The sequence below is a fragment of the Etheostoma spectabile genome, chromosome 6, assembly GCF_008692095.1.
Source record: "Etheostoma spectabile isolate EspeVRDwgs_2016 chromosome 6, UIUC_Espe_1.0, whole genome shotgun sequence".
NCBI classification, from domain to species: domain Eukaryota; kingdom Metazoa; phylum Chordata; class Actinopteri; order Perciformes; family Percidae; genus Etheostoma; species Etheostoma spectabile.
This window is the reverse complement of record NC_045738.1, coordinates 10,647,190-10,667,539: the sequence shown is the minus strand read 5'-3', so window position 1 is coordinate 10,667,539 and position 20,350 is coordinate 10,647,190. Positions and strand designations below refer to the sequence as shown.

The 20,350-nt window shown below is 42.2% G+C and overlaps 1 protein-coding gene across 1 annotated transcript; it reads right to left on the bottom strand.

The window, feature by feature from the left end:
- Positions 1-948: 948 nt before the first annotated feature.
- On the bottom strand, positions 949-12,721 carry si:dkeyp-69b9.3 (myocardin). Its single transcript, XM_032519127.1, has 16 exons — positions 12,406-12,721; positions 11,329-11,477; positions 9,227-9,280; positions 8,490-8,536; positions 8,178-8,244; positions 7,295-7,420; positions 6,991-7,190; positions 6,724-6,855; positions 5,112-5,277; positions 4,809-5,004; positions 4,541-4,685; positions 3,831-4,427; positions 3,619-3,717; positions 3,335-3,472; positions 3,198-3,252; positions 949-3,108 (listed from the first exon to the last, which is right to left on the bottom strand). The coding sequence occupies exons 2-16, from the start codon at positions 11,381-11,383 to the stop codon at positions 2,687-2,689; spliced, it is 2,499 nt and encodes an 832-aa protein (XP_032375018.1). The 5' UTR covers positions 11,384-11,477; positions 12,406-12,721; the 3' UTR covers positions 949-2,686.
- Between the last annotated feature and the right edge of the window lie 7,629 nt (positions 12,722-20,350).

The following is a 20,350-nucleotide window of genomic DNA, read 5'->3' as shown; positions in this document are numbered from 1 at the left end:
TGTTCCTCCATATTACAATACTGTGTTATAATGAAGATTAACTATCATGCAATGTGGATGTTAGTAATGCTTCATGGATATTTAAGCAGCACATTGGTGCAAATGAATATTTAATTTTACTTTATGATCATCAATATTTGATAAGTCATCATTTGGGACAGTCTCTTGTGAAACATATCAGTTATCAGTTGTTCTTTCCACTTTCCACTTTTTCAACTAAAAAAAGCATTAAAAACAAAACAAAGAGGAACCAAATAGAAAATCTATTAAGACTTTAATTTTCTTAATGCTTTTAAATACATTTTGGACAGTGGTTGATATCTTTGGCATGAATAAGTTACATAATAAATAAAAGCAAACACATTTTATGTTCTCACATTTTCACAATAGCAGCAGAATTGGCCAACAGAGTCTCAGTTACCTGAAACACCCAAATGTTTCCAGTTGATCAGGACAGTTTCAAACCAAGTTTAAAACAGTACTATTAAACCTGTGGTTTTAACCAAACCTGTGACAGGGGGTGTTCCAAGAACCTCTGCACCAGTGTTTGGAAATGAAATAAGAAACAAGGAAAACACTGGTGTCGGCTCAAAAGCAGTGGAAGTCACAGGAGGTAGCATCTTACTCTCCTGCCAATCAGCTTTCTATTTTTTTATTCATGCAGCAGGCAATGTTTCTTGATCGCTATGATTATCTTAGCAATCCATACACATTCAACTGCATTTTTCATAGTCTTTGTAGTGAAAGCTGTGCAAAAATTGCTTCATCATAAAGCTGGGTCTTGTTGAAGGTTTGCCTATGCACAGATGACTTCTTCCAATAACACACCAAGGCTGTCTTGCTTATTAGACACCGGTTTATCATCAGAAGGAACTGGCCGGCAGCAACATTGAAACGTTTGTGTACAAAAAACAAGACATGATGACCTCACATCAGTCAGTTTATGTGCCCTTTACACAAATCATATGACACTCAGCACATAACCTTTATTCTAACACAACACTTTGTAGACTGAGGAGGGTGCAAACCTGTTTCACTTTTCTTCAAAATAAAGTGGTCTTACAGAACGATGTCCAGCCAATAAATAATACAAATGTAACCAGATACTGTATAAATGAGTCAATCAGAGCTCTCCAAAATGATTGATAGGCAATTAAGGGCAGAATATAAGTTCATGTAGTTGAGATCTTGTATCTAAATTACATTTGTCTGGTACGACAGAGGTTAATGGCAGCTAACCTCTGTCATATTTTTTTCATTAATGTCATTATGTTAAGTGGGGTTGAGAATGGACCTAACTTACTAAAAGTGTATTATGCAAGCTTACCCCTGCTCATCTTTCATATTCTCCAAACATTATTTTGTGCTAATTCTACAATGCATTTTCTCTAAATACAAATGGTCGTTTTGTATATTGAAATGTACAGCAAAGATTTAACGATATCAAATAATATATGTGTGGAATTAATTTATACTAAGTGCAGAGGTGTGGCCTTTGTGTTGGGTTATAAATTGTGCTGAATCTGTCTTTGCTAGACGCAGGGTAAGCAGAGTGTAGCGGGCCAGACACTGTTGGGGGTTAATCAGGGGACAAAATGACCACCTGTTTTTTCACTTGTCTGATTGGAGCATTTGAATTGGAACTATTTTTGGGGTGGTTGCCTGATTGCTTTCCTGGAGAACGGTGACTTGAACAAGGTAATGTGGCTGTTCTGATGATTACACTGGATAACTACACTGTTGGCAATAAGCCTACAATGAAATGTCTGGTCTGAAATGTGGACACAGAAATGCACAGCTTTTTTTGTGTCTTTCACACGTATCCTCTCACAGTTCAATCATACCACACGCACACAAACAGGCACACCTAATTGTAAGCAAACAAATAACTACAAGTCCATTTAGTATTAGGGGCTATTATTAGGCCTACAAGGAAGCAGTTGGGTGTTGACACATACAAAAAAGAAGCAGCCTTGTGTACTCAGTCACACACAGTCAGACATATTGAACACACACATACTTAATACACAAGCTTTCGCACACATTTGCACACACACTGCTTGTTTGCAGCTTCTGCCAGCTTTCTCTCTCTGCATGCCGACTGTGTGTCTGGCACCGAGGTTAAGGTCTGGAGCCACACACAAGCTGTGTGTTCTGTCTGGCTTTTACACACTCTAAATGGGCTTTATGAATGGCTAGGACTCAATGACTGAGTCAACACCAGGGGCCACATTCAACCCAATCCGACAACAGGTTTTGGAGATAAGTCAGAAACAACATTCTCCCAGTGCAGCCAGGAAGCATGTTTAAATTAATATGCCACCAGGTTTTCTGTTTTGCACTGCAAACATTGTGCTGTGGAGTGTGTCAATCCACAGATGTGTTGCTTGTTTGCCATTTCTGGCTGAGCCCAAGTGCTTTTAAACAGTGCTCTGCAGTGTCTGTGTGTGCATGTGTTTGTGCTCTTGTTGCCCCATCAAAGCCATGTTTAATCTGTTCACTGAAAGGAATCCAGCTCTCGACATTGCGTGGAGCCGGTGACTCTGACAGCCTTTCAATGATGGGTGGAACGGATGGAGGCTTTTCACAATCTTGTGCCCTCAGTGGGATGTCTGTTTGCCCCAATCATGACCATCAAAAAATGCTCACCTACTGTACATACAAACAGATATGCCCACACAAATCCTCACCACTGTTCTACCATTAGATCCAACACTCGACTGACATTAAGATCTGAATCCAGACTGAAGTCTGACTCAACAAAAGGAGCTGTCGGCGGGGTAAGAGGTCGGAGGCCGGACGTCAGTGTTTCAAGCCAATCAGCAGCGTCAAACGATGTTGGAGCCCGTCGTTTCCGTGACCTCCCAGTGGGCGGCAGAGGGGAGGTACAGATGGGGGGTGGGGGGGGTGCTGGGATCACCTGGCTGGAATTTATTACAGCAGGAGATGGCGGGAGCTCCAGCAGGAGAGAGGAGCAAAGAGGTGAGGGCAGGAAACTGTCATCCTTGTGCTGATGGGAGGCCTGTGACTGATCGGTTTGAGGAGGAAGAGGTGAAGAGCCAAGGACTGAGTGGGTAGGGGCTTTATGATCACAGACATTGACAGAGCCTGAGAGAGAGGTAGTAAAAAAGATTAGATGGTGAAATAAGTAAAAGTGCCATTTAAAATGTATTCTTTATTAATCATGGAATTCTTACCAACACAAGTTATGGGCTCATCCAGAATGTCATCTATGGACTGCCGAGGGTCCATCTGTTGCCAAAAGAAACATTTAAAGCCCACTGTGCAAAAGAAACTCTTGGTGATCTCTTCCTGTTCATCTACAGATTCTAACCTGTGCTTTCTGAATAGCCTCCTGCAGCTCCTCCTCCAAGCTGCGAACACCGGGCAAGTTCCGAACTGGACTTGCTGTAATCTGCACTGGCAGCTCAAAATCCTGGCCAATGATATCACACGGTTGGCAGCAAAACACCTGATTAGAAAGCAGCGGTAAATTAGTTGACAGGTGGGAGAAGAGAGTATGCTAGCATTTGACCAGTTTTCTAGATTAAAGGCTGTGTAGCGTGCCCTTGAGAAGTGATTGTCCAAGATATGTGTGCATTGATTTGTGTGTTATACCTGTGTAAACAACACCTCTGTCTGTCCGTCTATTTCTGACTTCCCTATGGAGCATCCAGGATCCTGTTGCAGGAAAGGATGAAGGGATCCTCCACAAGACTGTAGGAATAATAATAACAAAAATAACATAAATGATTGTAGTTCTGCAAAGCAGCCATCCTGTTTTTCTCCAATTTATCATAGACCCAAGATCCAAGCCTGTCTTTGCTCACCTCGTCGCCGGTGTTAGTGGAGCGGTCCTTGGGCCTGCTCCGTAGCCTCTCCCTCATCTCCAGCTCCACACTCAGCTCTTGCTGCTGTTGCTGCTGCTGCTCGTTCTCAGTTCTCCAGGGAGTCCCACACTTCAGGGGTGAGGAGGACGACATGGGTAGACTGGGACTTGGAGTTCCTGAGGCAGTGCTGGCAGCAGTCAAGAAGACAGCATTGGAAAGACAGTGTTCACCTGCCAAACTGACTGACGCAGCACTCGCGAAATGATTCGGCATGTTGGTCGGTTTTCCGTTTTGGACTCCATTTTGAGTGTCACTGAGGGTGCCATTAGGAACTTCCCTGTCCTGGACGTACATCTGTTGGATTGGGCTGCTGCTGGGGGAGTCTTGTCCAGAGCTGGAGCTTGAGCCAGGGCTCTGGTTGGGTGGCAATGGGGGGCAGGTGGTGAGGGGCTCCAGGCTGGTACTCAACTGGCAGAGGGGAGCAGGGGTGAGGCAAGAGTGGGGAAGCTGAAACAGGCGGAGACGCTGCAACAGAGCAGGCTTGGTGCCGGAGACAGGGAGGCCGCGCTTACGCAGCTGCTGCCGCAACTCAGACACCTGAAGAAGGAAAGAGGTAAAAGTGGAGGGGCAAAGGACACTTACTTGTTGGGCTTCACCATGAATTGTAAATAAAAGTTATCATTCTTTCAGTGCTTTCATGCTTTTCTTACTGTTAGATCAACAAGATTTGCAGGGAGAAGCTCAAGCTTGGACGGAGGGTTTGTGTCTGTAGGGGTGTGGTTTGTTGTAGCGGGAACAGGTTGGGGATTCAGAGGCATGGCTCCAGAGGATTTCACAAGATCACTGTGATCTCCACTGGAGGAATGACAGCAGCATTAACTCACCCAAATTATTTCAGGACTAATATCTAATTGATAAATATAGCTGCCTAGTTGATTACCTTAGATTGCATGAATCAATAGCAATTTGTTTGCATACCTGGATCCAACAGGCAGCTGTTGTTGTGGCTGTAGCTGTTGCTGTGTTTGTTGTTGTTGTTGTTGTTGCTGCTGCTGTTGCTGCTGCTGAATGTGTAGGATTTGTAGCTGAAGGAATACCTGCTGCTGCTTCAGGAGATGGGAGTAGGCTGGGTCTAAAGACTGGGTAGGAGTAGGGCTCTTCTGTTTGGCTCCTCCTGGAAATAACCAATTGTTTAGGCTAAATTAAAATAACTCGTCACAAGAGCAACTCTTGATTGGACAAATGAAAGGAACTGTGGATTGTAAGTTATAATATTGGTACCTCCAGTCCCAGACCCTCCTCTCTGGTCTGGAGGAATGTACTGGTGATATTTAAGTTTCTTCATTTTGGGTTTGGTGTCCCGCGGTTTCCGTGGGCGGGGGATATGGTTGAAGTTGAGGGAGGATGGCAGTGAGGAGGAGCAGATGGGGCTGGGAGGCCGAGCTGTCTGTAAAGACACACATTACCCACGTTTGAACTTTAACCTTACTGTGGTGTGGTTAAAGTGAGTAATCTGTAGAGTAGCGTATACAATATCACAGAGAAAATGTCAAGTTGTTCACATTGTTATAATGTTATTTACCCCACGTCAAGGTTAAACTCTGACATGAAATGTATGAATGGCTAACAAATCTCCAGATGATAGTAGGTGCTGTTTTGGACATACAGTCATGCTGCTTATGCTGATTGATTAACGAAATGGGGAAATTATCAATATTGTTGGCTGAAAAAAATATTGAAGTGAACTGTGTTACTTGGTACCATTTGGGTTGTTTTTGTTAACAATTTGTGAGATTAGGGTGGTGGCCATTCTGGAGGTATTTCTGAACAGGAAACAAATATATGTTTTAGAATTTCTCCAACGCGGGTGTGACATAGTATGGGACATGGTAAAATCTACAAGAAACAGGTGGAACTCTTCAGGATTTTGCAAAGTTTGCCGTGATTAAACTAAGTCTTATAGTGACGACTGTATTGTAATGTAAAGAGAAGAACTTAAACTCTTGGTTATGGGTAACCAGAGTACAAAGTCACATGATCATACAGGGCCCGTGGTGGATGAGATAGTTAAGAAATATGGTTCTGCCTGTATAGATTGCTACTGATTGGTCAACAAAGTTTGGGTTTCCACAAAATGGTTATTGTGCTCCGATAACGTGTGTGGGCCATCGGCTTGTACACTGTCTCATACCAGCAGCCTAAAATTCGCTATCTTATCTGCTTTTATATGTTTAACTGTTTTTAACTGCTCTTTAATGTTTAATTTCGTATACTGCAATGTAACTTTTGTTTTCATATTTTATTTTGATTGTTTTTACCTGCTCTTTAATGTTTAATTTCTTGTACTGCACTGTAACTTTTATTATATTAATCTTTTTATGTAGAGTACCTTGTTGCTGAAATGTGCTATACAAATAAAGCTACCTTGCCTTGCCTTGCCTTGTGTGTGAATGTGTTAACCTACAGGGCAAAGGCTGAGCTCCCCCAGAAGTGCAAATTGACAGTAATGAATGCAGAGCAGCTTACAGTGGAGCATTGTGTTTGACAAAACAGACGAATGACCATCCTGTTAGGTTAAAGACCTCTACAATGCTCTTTTATCTGTTATGCTGTATTCATGCTGCGAATACCAATCACCACACATCTGCACTCTCTCTCTCTCTCTCTCTCTCTTCTCTCTCTCTCACACACACACACAAAACACAATCTAAATGTTGTTTTTCTGGATTCATTTGTCATATAATCATAATTATTTGCTTGAAGTCTTGACCCTATAATTTTGCTTTAAGGAGTCATGAAAACACTCAAAACAAAAAAGACCCTTATGAAATTTAAATGAGCCACAAAATGAAATCCAAAGTGACAGCATTAGCATGCTCTAACCCCACACTACCTTTGGCAGCAGGGGTGTGGGCTGAGAGGTCAAATACATCCCATTTGGTCTCCCAGTTGTTGCTATGGAGTTTGATTCACTCAGTGTAGGTTGTCTGATACCCTCGGTTGCCGGGAGCAACGCCAAACCAGACTGAAGGCAGAAAATCAGATCATCAGTGTTGACATATGAGGCTATTTATAAGCTCATGAAACTATGTTTATCAGAGGTTATTTGTGGGAATTACTTCCTTGTTGCTGCCAACACACATCAGTGTTGTTTCCTCACCTGAGCATGACCAGGGCTGTGGTTAAGGGGCGGGCCCACAGCTGAGAAGTCACTCAGTAATTGGTCACCTGAGAGCCCTGGCAATGCAGAAAAGGCTGGTGATTGGGGAGTACCATGTTGCTCAGTGGGTGAGGAGGAGGAGCAGCAGGAGGAAATGTCATCTTCGAAGACATCAGCAGAAAGAGGGAAAGAGGCAGAGCCTGAGGAAAGGAAAAGTGAAAGGAGTAAGGTCGAAAGAAGAGGAGAGGAGATTGGACAGACTCTGTCTGTGTGTGCCGGTGCATGTGGATGCGTGTTGACTCACGGTTCTCCAGGGGCAGTGTGTGTTCGTGCTGTTGCTCCACAGGCCCAGGCGGACGTTGGTTCCTCTCAGTGAGGTCCTGCGTCTGGCGAGCCTTCTTCTGCCTCTGGGCCCCGCACACAGTACTTTCTGCAGTGTGTGTGTGTTTGTGTGTGGGGGGGGGGGGGGGAACGGTGCAGATAAGAAGAGAGAGAGAGAAGCAACAGGATTTCAGAACATATGTGATGTGAGCATGCACAACAGGGTTGCCACAGGCAGTCAGTCCCAATTTAAACCAGCAGAAGCATCAAAAAATAGTAAACATTTCTGTCCATAGGGAGATGTATTTCCTTGGATATGAACACACACACACACAAATAATTTCACACAGTTTTGAAAGGGCATTAAGGGAAATCAGATAGTTTGAAAAGCCTGCTGTTATAATAATAGTCTTTTTCAAATTAACAGGAAGGTTAGAGGGTGTGGAGAGGAGGATGAGAGAGAAAGAGATAAAGAGAGAAAGATGTCAGTAAACGATGGCTCTGATCCCTGGATGGGTGGGTTTATCACATGCTGTCAATCACTGATATGTTTGCAGGCTGCTTAAAATGCAGAGTTACAGTGTGCAACAAGGTCACATATCTATTTAACTGACAGCTGATGAAACACCAAGCCCATTGCCAGATTTATACACTTCATTTCCTCGCACTGTACAACAGGAAGCGGAGAGCAGAACAGATTTGATAAAATACAGACAGAGGGAGAGAGAGAGAGAGAGAGAGAGAGGAGAGAGAGAGAGAGAGAGAGAGAGAGACAGCGAGAGAGAGACAGAGAGGCAGGGAAATATGTCACTATGCACTTTGCTGGGAGCACACAGGGTAAAGCAGGAAGGAGACATGGGCATCACCTTGTGCAGTTTCAGTATTCAGACCACTAGGGGGCAACTTCTGAGCGGTACCGTCGTCAGTTAGACGCTGCATCAGGAAACAGCAGGTCAAACCAACAGCCAGGGCCCACAGATTACAATGCAGTTCATTCAGGGGAAAGTTAAATACAACTTTAATGCCAATGTAATAATAAAAAAAACTAATTTACACCAGTGTTTCTCCCAGAACATTTGGATGGTCTTTTAAGGAATTCTTATCATCAAAATCAGTATTTGATTTATTAGTGTGGAAACGTCATGCTGTTGGATAGTATTGAGAAACTGGATACTCACCAGAGCTTCACTCTGGTCTTTTTTAGAGGGACAAGTAGATTTCAACCCTATGGAAACAGATGTTATGTAGTTATATGAATATATGACAATGCAGCAAATTTACGCTTAGTAGAGGAACAACTCAGGTGAACCAGTGTATCAACAGAACACTTTAGCCCTAAACTCATCCCTCCAAGTTACAGCATGGAGCATTGTTTGTGTTGGCAGGCATCAAAACGTGCAGCCCTTCTTTGTTCAACCTGCTTCAGCCTCAGACAACAAGGAGGAAACTGAAGGAACGTGCACCGCCTGTCTACAAAGTCCCTGACTATCTACACACTCTAGACTAGTCTGTATCACATTTGCTGCACAGATCTGGATGGATCTGTGTATTTTATGCTTATAACACAATTTATTTGCACCTCTATCTATAGCATATTGTCATGTTTGCATATATGTTACCTCTATGCATTTGTTAAAATCCTTACATGTTATATTTCAAAACATGGACCTGTAGGCGCTTGCAATATCAGAGGTTTTAAAGCATAATAATTAAACACAACCTTTAGACCCCAAAAGTCAAATCCAAGTAAAGTGAAATCTGCTCAATAAAGTAAAACCTACAAAGACATTTACTAATCAATAGGCAATCATGAGTCGGTGCAAAGAGGTGACCTGAGCATCATTAATATTAAATCTAACCTGCGGAAATAGTGTACAGAGATCAATCACAATGTAAATGACACTCATAGACTAACCAAAGTCTGCATTGATTTCACTCTGCCTTCGGTTCTGAATCCTCAACTGCAGGACTGAAAGACAAGAACAGAGATTGAGCTGGCTGCATGCAAAAAAAGGATAAAATATTATTATTATTAAGTCACACTGATGGAAGGGTAAGTTAGTTTGATTTAAAGAACAAAATGATGAGGGGGAAATAAATTAATAAATGACACAGACATGGAAAGGTAAGAGTTGAGCAATGCAAGATCACTGTTAAATGATATGGCCTTGCAACTTATGGTACCCCATGACTTTGCAACACTTGTAGATTATATATCTCCTTGCATGCCTGTACACATCTATCTACACGCCATACATACGCACATTAGCATTCAGTACAAACACAAACAGGTGAAGCAGGGTAGGGCATGACACATTTCGGTGAGTTTTGAGACCTGACGAATTGACGAGGGGAGGGGAGGGGAAACTGTGCAGTGGGGGTTGAGGGCAGTGACTATTTATCTCTCAGTGTGTCTATTTCTGTTGGTCCCATCCCCCTTCAGCTGTCCCGCTCTCTCCACAAGCCTCTCATACATCCCATCCTCCTCACATCATCCTCATTTGTGCTGCTAACTACTGAACTCTTCCTGCCTCTCCGGCGACTCAAAACAAAAGTTTAACGTTGTAAAAATCTGGATTTAAATTGGATTAACGCACTGTGCTCTGTTGTCTTAACAGTTTAAAGAAGCAGTGGTTATCACATCAGAGTTTCTTTTTGATTTCAGTGTGCATGTGTGTCTACCGTAGTTGTTTTGAATTGTGACTGGAGGCCCAATACAAGTTTTGAACTCCATATAAAATCACTTAACATACATTACATAACATAGTGGTTCCCAAGCTGGAAGTTAGTCCTCATTAAAGGATTATCAGGACAAAACAAAATAAGAAAGAAGTTGTAACTTTTTTTCTAAATGTTTCATGTTTTGCAAATTTCTTGTAAAATATACATATTTTATCTCTTCAGGCTTCTTAAAATAATTCCAGTTAAACAATACTGTGAACTTCTCCCAACTCAAAGATGTGATGCGCAAGTAGACATATTGTTTTTTTTATGTTTGGGAACCATCAGTTATCATATATTATAGGATTGCAAGATTTTCTACTTTGACCATTAACATCTAGCATTCGCCTACTTTTGTGACATGAACACTTTGCATTGGACACAATTCATGTCAAATGTCAACAACAGATACGGTGGTTGACTGACAATAGCCACACAACAGCTCAACATCAGTTTGATGCTCTGGCAGACTTTAAACACTCGCATAGACTCTGCTGTGTACATGATGTACATGATGTCAAACAGAGCAGCTGCCCTAAGGAATCACGCTTTCAGCAGGTGTTTATATACCTAGGGGACTGTGTCTATGTCATTTCTCCGCCTTTCTATTTTACCAGCCGTTAACGACAGCTGTCTGGGAACACAAGAGCAGCCGCTAAAACTTAGGGAATCTTGAATTATGCAGTTATTAGAAGGTTGTTCAATGCTGTTTGACACAGAATGATGGTTGTCTCCTGAAAGTTGTAATCAGTACAGTAATACATTGGATTAGTAAAACTGTTTTACTTTTACTATTCTTATTCTGAATATCTACACACTGTGATAAGATATCATCTTCAACAACTGAGGATCGTTTTTACAAACCTGAACTTTGATTGTTGGTTCTTTAGACATGAATATTTAATGTTACAGATATTTAAAAGGTGCTTTAAGTAAAAAGGATTGTTGATGCTGGTAAAGTCTGTTTTTCCATCAACAAACCAAAGCACATGGTGGGTAAAGTATCCGACAATAACATGCATGGATCTTTGGCCTCGTGCTCAGGTGTCTTCATGCCTCTTTAAGACATTTGTCTGTGTGTATCATTCATTAAATCCATTGGCCATCAATCAATACCTTTACTGTATTGATCACATGATAGATAACGTGACTGGCCAGTCAATAACCCTCCCAAACACCTCACCTCTACACATCAATGCTAATGTTGCCAATCATGCCTAAAATGTAAAGCCATTGTGGTGAAAATAAATCTTTCTCTCCTTTAATTGGCGTGAGTTGAGACTGTAGGATTCTCACCTGAGCGGAACTTGTTCCGGATGAGAAGCGACCTCTCGGAGGCCAGTAGTGTCATGGTGGAGGGAGGGTGGGTCAGAGTAGCGGGAGGGAGTGGAAATACCTGGTGTCACTCTACCAGGAGGAATGGACCCCTCTCCTTCTGTCTCTTACTGTTGCAGAGGAGCAGAGGAAGCAGGGGAGAGAGAGAGAAAGATGCTTGTTAATCCACTGATAGAAACAAACCGATATTGATAGAGGCACACAAAGCACAGCTGAGATAGGTGGAGGGGGAAATAGAGACGCAAAGCCTCTCAGACCTACAGGCAGACTGCACACTGCAGTGAGCTGCTCTGGCAACAGCAGGCCTCCCTATAGACAGCCTGTCATAATAACACACAGAGTCACAGAGGCCCACCCACAGAGACAGAACTAACGACACAGAATTAAACAGACAAGGAGGCTTTTAGAGAGACAGAGTGAGGAGCCGGGAGACTAAGAGGAGGAAGAAAGGGAGAGTGACGGAGAAAGAAGCCCCAGCAGATACTGGGCTGGAGGGCACTGATTGTGACGGACAAACATGGACTCGCAACACCTACAGCATTGCATACACACTTACACTGTGACAGCAGGACTGCAAATGTGTTGTGCACTGAAAGACGTGGAGCTGCCTCTCAAGTATAGAGGGCTGGGAATCTACATGAGCTGCATTAGTGCACACACACACACAACCTATTAACAATATTGATTTGAACTGGCCAACAAGAGAACACCCAAAGGAAGCCTGTTTGAAGGAAATGGACAAACACACACACACACACAACACACACACACACACACACGTACATGCTGAGTAGCTGAGGTTATGCATACTGAATCACCATAGTGCTCTTCCTATTCCCAATCCCATAAAACACACACCTCACTTTACAATATGAAGAGCTCAAAAAAAGAAGGCACTCAGTCATTAATGCAATGAAATAACAAGCAATTGATTGAGATTTTCGTTTCTGGCACAGGCATTATTTCACAGTAGGGCACTGAGGCACAAGAAGGAAAAACAGAGAGAATAAAAGCATGAGAATGAAAGAGAATACTTACAGGAAAAGAGAGAATTGAGTCCCTCCAGGGAAATTGGAGTGGATTTAAGATTAAATTGAGAGAGGTGCGAGATGGAAGAAGAGAGGGAAAGAGAGAACTTCGTAGTGCGTTTAATGACGATTTCTTTCTTTCATGTTCTTTTCATGTCCTTTTTTTTCTTTCGCGCCCTTTTCCACACTTCTTTCTTTCCCCTAAAGGTGAAATGCGAAGAGAAAAAGGATCAGTGGTTCCTTCGTCCCCTTGCGATGGAAGCTCACCCTCTCTACCTCTGCCTTGCTCTCTCTGCCCCCTCTCCCCCCCTCTCCCCATCCGCCCCAAAGCATCCTGGATCCTTGGTGCCAACTGTGAGAGACTGTCAAATTTTACCCCTCCCCTCCACTGGCCTCTTCTCCCCCCTCCCCTTTGAACATAGGAGCTATTCACTCCCCCCTTACATACGTCTGCGGACTGATTGATTGAGGAGCAGATTGAAAGACAATAAGAACTTTTGTATATGTGTTTCTACATGACTGACTCAGTGATGAAGTCAGTGCAGTTCCTTAATGTTAGAAGCTGAATTGCCACATAATGTGATGGATAGGAAAGTGAAGTCAGGATAAAGAGACGGTTTATTACAAGGCAGCGAGAAAAGAGTGTTTTGGGCTCACATGAAATCATGTACTGCAGCAGGACTGCAGGCTCATATGCTTCTGTCAAGACACCTTTGGGTCACCATCCTAAAGTGATTTAGTACAGTTTGCTTGTATGTGTGTGAGTGTGTGACACCACTGAGAGTCACAGGTCAGTAAGTCAATGTCCGTCAGCATATAGTTTGTAACTATGCAACTTGGGTGTAACATGTAGGAGAGTGTTTTTTCCTATATGTGCATGCTGGTGTTGTTGTGTGGTGTGTGTGTGTGTGTGTGTGTGTGTGTGTGTGTGTGTGTGTGTGGGTGTGTGTGTGTGTGTGTGTGTGTGTGTGTGTGTGTGTGTGGCCTTAGGGCTGCAGAAGGGAAAAGTGGGGGAAGTGAGGTCGTAGCTGGAGCACCTGTTCTGTGGATTTGACAGACAGGCCGGCGTGTGCTGGTTCAGCAGGTCGTAAAGAGGAGGAGACAGGGAGGGGAGGTAAGAAAGGGTAAGGGTGAGGAAGAGGAGACAGCAAAAGTTGGAGAGGAAGGGAGGGAGGGCGCAACACTGGGGGAAGTCTCTACTACAGAGACTGATACAGGAGGGGGGAAAAAGAGGTTGCTGCCATTTTATCTGATGTAAAAAGAATGTGTGACGTTGAGTTTCACTAATCGGAGAACACAAAGCAGAGATAGCACCGCATGGGCCAATTACAGTTGCCATGGAACAAAATGGAACAACTAATGGAACACAAAATGAATGGGAACCTTAATTTGATAAATGGTTATAGACGGACGGCTCTTTCAGGTGCCATTTGAACAGTACGTCTGCTTTTTTCTGTCATTATAGAGTCTCACCTTTGACACCTTTTCCTCTTATGCCCTGTAAATACATTTCACACACACACACACACACACACATATACATATAAACACTGACTGCACTGACAGCATGGCATATTATTGAGGGAAAGGTGATGTAATTGCTTATTCCTCTGGTTCCCCTCCACAGTTACACCCTCTCCTTTACAGCCTGGACTCCCTCTCTAATTAACACCTGTTACCCTCCTTCTATCTCTTTCTCTCTCTCTCTCTCTCTCCCTCTCCCTTTGCTCCCACCCTCACACACAGACTCCATAGTGTTAATCTTGCACTGTGTCTGGTGAGCGAGGAGGCTTGCACGCTTTCACTTGTGAAATATCATATTTCTCTGTTTAATTCTGGACTCATCTATTTGTGCAGGACCCTGCCTTCACATGCAACGCACAGGCTGTGAAGTATTATATAGTTAGGAATAACTAACTAATAATTTATGTTGTACCTGCCTCCTTCGCTGCTGAAACTGCAGTGTTTGAATGTAGATCCAGCTCTCCCAAGGCTCACTGTCTTCTGCTTTCACCCTGGTATAAGTATCCCTCCACCATTTGAGAGAGCTGAGAAACAGCATAGGAAATGAACACATGCAGCACATCATAAGTGTGAGTGTGCCCTCACATGGCTGAACTATGCAATGACAAAAAAAAGGAAATTCATTCATAGTTAGTTTAGCTTTCCATCATTGTTGCTCCCAGTGGCAACAATGGGAAGTATGTGATGCAACAGAACGGATATACAAAAAACATATCAAAGTGCAGGATGTATCAAAGAGAGTAAAACACTGAAACATACCAGCCTAACACTTCATTACATCTGCTGCCTCTCCCTGGTTGTTCATAACTGGGTCTATTCTCGTCCCTCTCTCCTCTCCTCCTCCACCTTTATCACTTCAATCACTTGGCCATGTGCCTCGTGCCACTCAGAAGCCCTGCTGCCCGTTCCACTTCATGCTGCACAAACACAGCCGCACACTGACATAGGCCGATCTAAAACACACACAGACCACAGAGATTTCTGTCCGCACTCTGTCCATCATCCATCTGTCTGTCAGTCACTGCACTTTGAAGTTGTGTGCAATCTGGATAGCTACCAACCCTATACAAACACACATACACACACAAACAAACACACACACACACACACACACACACACACACACTACTATAGTACTGTAAAATTACATCGCCAGCTGGACTGCTGATGAACACACACACAGGGCCAGTTAAATATTCATAATCATTATGCTCTGAGAACCTTGTTTGCTCAGCAATGCAACAGCCCAGTGGTGTCAATTAGGGGACCAGAATCTATTTTGTGTTACTTACGGAACAGCATTAATTTAATGGCTAAACCCTCACAGTGACCTTAACAATATGTACGTAGCACTTCAATGAGCTTCTACAGCAAGAAGGCAATAGGAGCGATTGTTAATTAGGGCCACATCTTTTATGGAATTGATGAGGAAGGACATACTGTAATGTTTAAGTCAGAAATGAACAGAGCCGAGGTAAGAGCATTTGCCCCATTTTGGCTGATTTTTGCAGCGGCCCAGATTCAAATTCAACCTGCAGCCCTTTTCTGCGTGTCATCCCCCATCTCTCTTCCCCTTTCATGTCTATCCACTGTCACTAAAATAAAGGGAAATGCCACAAAAAATAATCTTTAAAAAAAAGAAAAGTTGATATTTAAATTGCATTGCAGGGTATCAGAATGAAGAATGGGTGCAGTGTATCAGCATATAGAATATAGTGATACAGTAATTTATAGACATAAAATACACAATACAATTTTTGTTTTTGGCACCTTCTGCCTTTTACTAGCCTCACTAAATAATACAAACGCCTCAAGGTAAAGCTGGACATGACCCTAACAAAAACTCAGGATGCCACAATATGGGCAGCAGCTCCCAGAGTGGCAGCTGTCAGAAAGTGAAACCAATCTGATGCTGTGCAAAGTCAGTCTCACATGTGAAGCAGGGTCAATGAACAAGATGGGAAATCTTGGAGCACCGGAAGCTTACCTGGAAGAATCTTTGGGGAATGTAAGGTGGCAGACTCAGCATCATCATCAGAGCCACCTGTTGGGTAGTGGTGTGAGGAAGACCAAACATGTCGTTTCTGCCATTACCAGCAACCCTACAGAACGTACTCACCAGCTCCAAGACCAGCCTAACCCAAGGACACTTCGGTGTCGCATGGACCGCTACAGGAAATCATTCCTACCACATGCAATAAAACTTCTAACACATCAACAATGAGTGTTAGATATACTCATATGCATCACAATACTTTATTATAGTGCAACTTACATCTACTTACATCTTTATAAATACTATTTGAGTAGGTTGCACATTTTTATTTGCAACTTGTATTATACGTTTGTACAGTTTCCTGTGTATATTTTTTGAATAGTTGTTCTTGTATTGTATTCTATTTTTTATTCTTGTATATTCTGTATGTGTGCTGTGTGTCTTATATTTACTGCTGTAGCACTGACATTTCCCAATTAGGTTCATTAAAGTCTCTCTAATCTTATCTAATCTAATCTAATTTTATCTACATCTGGAGACACAACCAGGTCCGACGGTCAGAAACTGCCACTTATGCTGAAAGAATAAGGACTACAACAATGCACTTTCTCCCTCATCCCCTGGCTTCTCAAACACCATGGCATTTGTACAAGCATGAAAGGGCCACAGAGGACAACTGCAGTAAAGGACCAAGCCAACTGGGCACAGCCCGGGATTGGAAGATGAAGGTCGATCTAGGCATGAAGCTCACCTTTTCACCAGAGATCATCACATCCAGTCTCAGCCAGATCAGATCCTGTGGTCAGCCTGACAAAAGGCCCTGTTCATCATAGAACTGACGGTGCCATGGGAGGATGCAGTTGGTGAAGCGTACAAAAGAAAGAAGCAGAGGTACTGTAACCTGGCAACTGAAGCAGGACAAAAGGGCTGGAGAACACGGGTGCTCCCAGTGGAGGGTGGCTGCCGTGGTTTTGTGGCTGCTGAAAGGGAAGGGAGTCCAATGACAGGCCATCAAGTATGCTTTAATTATAGTTTAAACTTTATGTACATATCATGTAGAGACAACTTGAGAAAACCAATTCAAATTGCTGATGTGGGGCTTTCCCGCTGTCATTTATGTCTGTAGAACATAAATGTTTCAGCAAAGAAGAAGAAAAATTAAAACTGTGAATTATTCATACAGTATTTCATTGATTTACAATGACATGCAGTTGGGATTAACTACTTTTTCTGCTGTATTTGTGTGTATAAATAGTGAAATTTTTATAACGTAATTTTTTTGTTTTATTCTTATAGTTTACCTGTATAATTTTTCTTGTAATTTGTTTTTTGGCAGCTTTGCTTTAAAAAAAGGGATACCAATATTTTCCATATTAGCGAGAATAAACCAAAATGAACCTGTACTCCAGTATTTCATCAAACTGATGCAACAATTCTGCAACTCCTATTACACCATAAAGCACGCATGCTCATTTTTTTGCATCTTTGCTCGCAATGACTTAATACAGCAAGAGAGAGTCAAGTACATAGGTTCACATTTTTCAAGATATCTAAAAATATTACTCACAAGCCCATTATGTACATTGAAAAAGTGACTTGTTGCTATGTTCATTACCCCTGACGATATCCCTTCTTAACATGTGTCCATTGAAAGAGATGGGAGACACAACACAATCTTTTTTGGGCAAAAATGAGATTTCAACCATCTGACTTAAGTCAAACTGTTGGACAGTCTTTAGTCTATGAGTTCTTTGTGGACCAAACGTCTTTTTTATGAACTAGACTCCCTCTATGAGTTGCAAGTTTCAGTATACCTTTAATTCAACGTAAAATAATGATGTATTAAACATTTGCTTTTGCTATTTTAATAGAGCAAATATTCTCCCCTATCTCCAAGAACAGACCATCAGTAGCACATTTTTCATTCTCTGCTTGGTTAACCTTTGCTCGTCACACCCTCCACATCTCTCTCCTTCCACTGTCCATCTATAGAAGTGAGTTTGCCAAACTAAAATACAATAGAGCTTAGGCCTTTCAGCATGCCAGAGAACCTATACTCGCACAGTGGGCAGCGTAGAAATTAAGCAATGGATCGGCCACAAGGACCCAGTCAGGTCATTTGAGCCATACGGTATTTAATAACTTATCTTGAGCCGAGCTCTGTTGGGCTCTGTGGCTTAAATGGAGCAGAAAATTGAGAGAGTGCAAAAAAACAGAAGACTGTCTTACAAACTCAATTACTCCCTGAAGGCAGTCCAGCAGATATATATCAGGTATCTTAATTATTTTTTTTCTTCACAGAGATCCATGTAAAGTCTGGTCTCATCTTTGGTGATTAGAATCAACTCTGCGGATCATCATAAATGAGAGCAGAGATATAAATCCTGGCCCTGGTGTTCATGATCAAGAAAAGTTAGATGTGATTAATGAAAAAAAGCCACATCAAATATACTGCAATTCTTTTAACAAGCGTATCAAAAAGACACCAATTTGGAAGAAAAGATGGGACAAAGATTCAGTTACAGTTGATGAAATTTAATTCAAATAAGTTAACATAATTCACATTAAAAAAAAGTAAGTCTGAATATAGTGTTTGTTAAAAAATTTCCCAAAAACTTTTGGGGAAAACTCCCATGATAGGAATTAAAATTAAAATATAAACCTTTCCCAAAAAAAATAAAGAAAGAAATTTTCCCTTCACAATGTAGGAAAATTTAATATTAAAAATAAAAAAAGTGCAAATGACTCCCCGGGTCTCGGGCCGGTGGGAAAAGAAGTTACATTTTTCACTAAATATTGCGGGCTTTACAAAAAGGGGCTTTTTTAATCTCTTTTGGGGGGGGGAAAAGAAAGGGGTTTTGTTGAGAGTAAGTAATTTTAGTTTTCTGAGAAATTGGGGGTTTCCAATTCTTTTGGGGGGGGAAATGCAATTCATAAGGGGCCCATTTTAGCAGTCTTTTTATATTCTAAAAATCCAAAAAAAAATCCGGGTTTTCAGGCTAAAACTTTTTTTCCCTATACATTAAACTTTTCTCGAAGGAAAGCTAAGTAAAAATCATTTAAGGCCTTCTGTTGAATTTTTTTCCCAAGAATGGAAAGGGGAAAAATTTAAACATTTTTTAAATTTAAATACCTTAAAAACTTAAAAATAAATAGGGGCCCCTATTTTGTTAAATAATGAAGAACGTTTGGGTGTCTAACAGAGTTGCTTTGAGCACCTTCCCCCCTTTCCCTTCCCCTTTGGGTCTTATTTTCAAAACCCTTTTTTAAAATTTTCCATCTCCCGACTCTGGGGTTTCCAATTAGAAACTAAGCTTCCCCTTAAAGCACTTTTTTCTTTTCCTGCCCCCCGGAAAAACCGGGCCGCCTCCTCCTCGTCTCTTCTTCTTTTCAGCATTCCAGGGCTACTTGGGGGTAAGGGGGGGTTTGCTTTTGGGTTTTGGGGTTGGGGCCCGTACCCGGGTTTGCGTTCGGCAAGGTGTTTTTGGGCAAATTGGCACGGTAGGGTTTTTCCTTCCATTGGGGGGACCCTTGGTGGGGCAAGGAGCCCACCAGTTCCCTGAAGGGGTTTGGGGGGCAGATGGGGCCCAAAAATTTCCCTTTGGGCCGTGTGGATTTTTTGTGTTTTGTTGATAAAAAAATAAAAAAATTTGTTTCCCCCAAATCTATAAAAAAAACCAACACTTTTATTAAGGGGCCATAATCTTTTTTTTTCTTAAAAATGGATTATTATTTCTGCAGGGTTAAAGGGGCACCCACTCATAAGACTTTCCCCAACACTTTGGCCATAGTTTGGGGTCGACCACGCAGGCGTTTTTTTAAAACGCCCCTAAAAACCCCATGGACACTTCCTGTGCGGGAAACCAAAAACACAGGCAAAAAATTTAAAGTGACTGTTATGAACATAGGGGAAAGCTTTTGGGCAGCAATTCCCCGATATTTTCCCACAAGATTTGGTTTAAAAACCCAAGACCCCCTGCCGCTGGATGAGTAAAAAAAAAGCAAGTGTTTTTATTATATCCCCCTTAAAGGGTGATAAATTTTAAAATTTGGTGCTCACAGTTTCTGTCTGTGCCCCAAAATTTGGCCCAAAAAAATTATTTAAATTGCTTTTTTTAAAAGTCCCTGCCTAATCATTTGCAAATTTTTTAAGTGGTTTGTGTTATTACTTTTTTTGGGCCTTTAAAAATTTTTTTTTGTAAAAATTTTGAAACTGACCTGAGAGGCTGGACTTTTGGGAAGCTTTTTTGCCGCACGGCGGAAAAAGTGGGGCTTCTTCTGCGCGTGCTTTATGGCGGGCGCCCCGGGTCAGAGGGGTTTAAAAAAAAAACCCCCTCGGGCACAGCTCGCAGTACAACACTCTGCGGGGGGCCGTGCCGTCGGGTGTCCACTCTGAAGACAGAGGATCCAGCGGGTCGAGGGGGCCCAGGGGTAA

Bases quoted from the DNA above. Each gene is read 5' to 3' on its own strand.
- si:dkeyp-69b9.3 (XM_032519127.1), bottom strand. From the start codon at position 11,383: ATGACACTACTGGCCTCCGAGAGGTCGCTTCTCATCCGGAACAAGTTC. The intron at 8,537-9,226 runs GTTAGTCTATGA...CTGTTTCCATAG, and splicing joins TGAAATCAATGCAGACTTTG to GGTTGAAATCTACTTGTCCC. The intron at 3,473-3,618 runs GTATAACACACA...CTTTCTAATCAG, and splicing joins CAGAGGTGTTGTTTACACAG to GTGTTTTGCTGCCAACCGTG.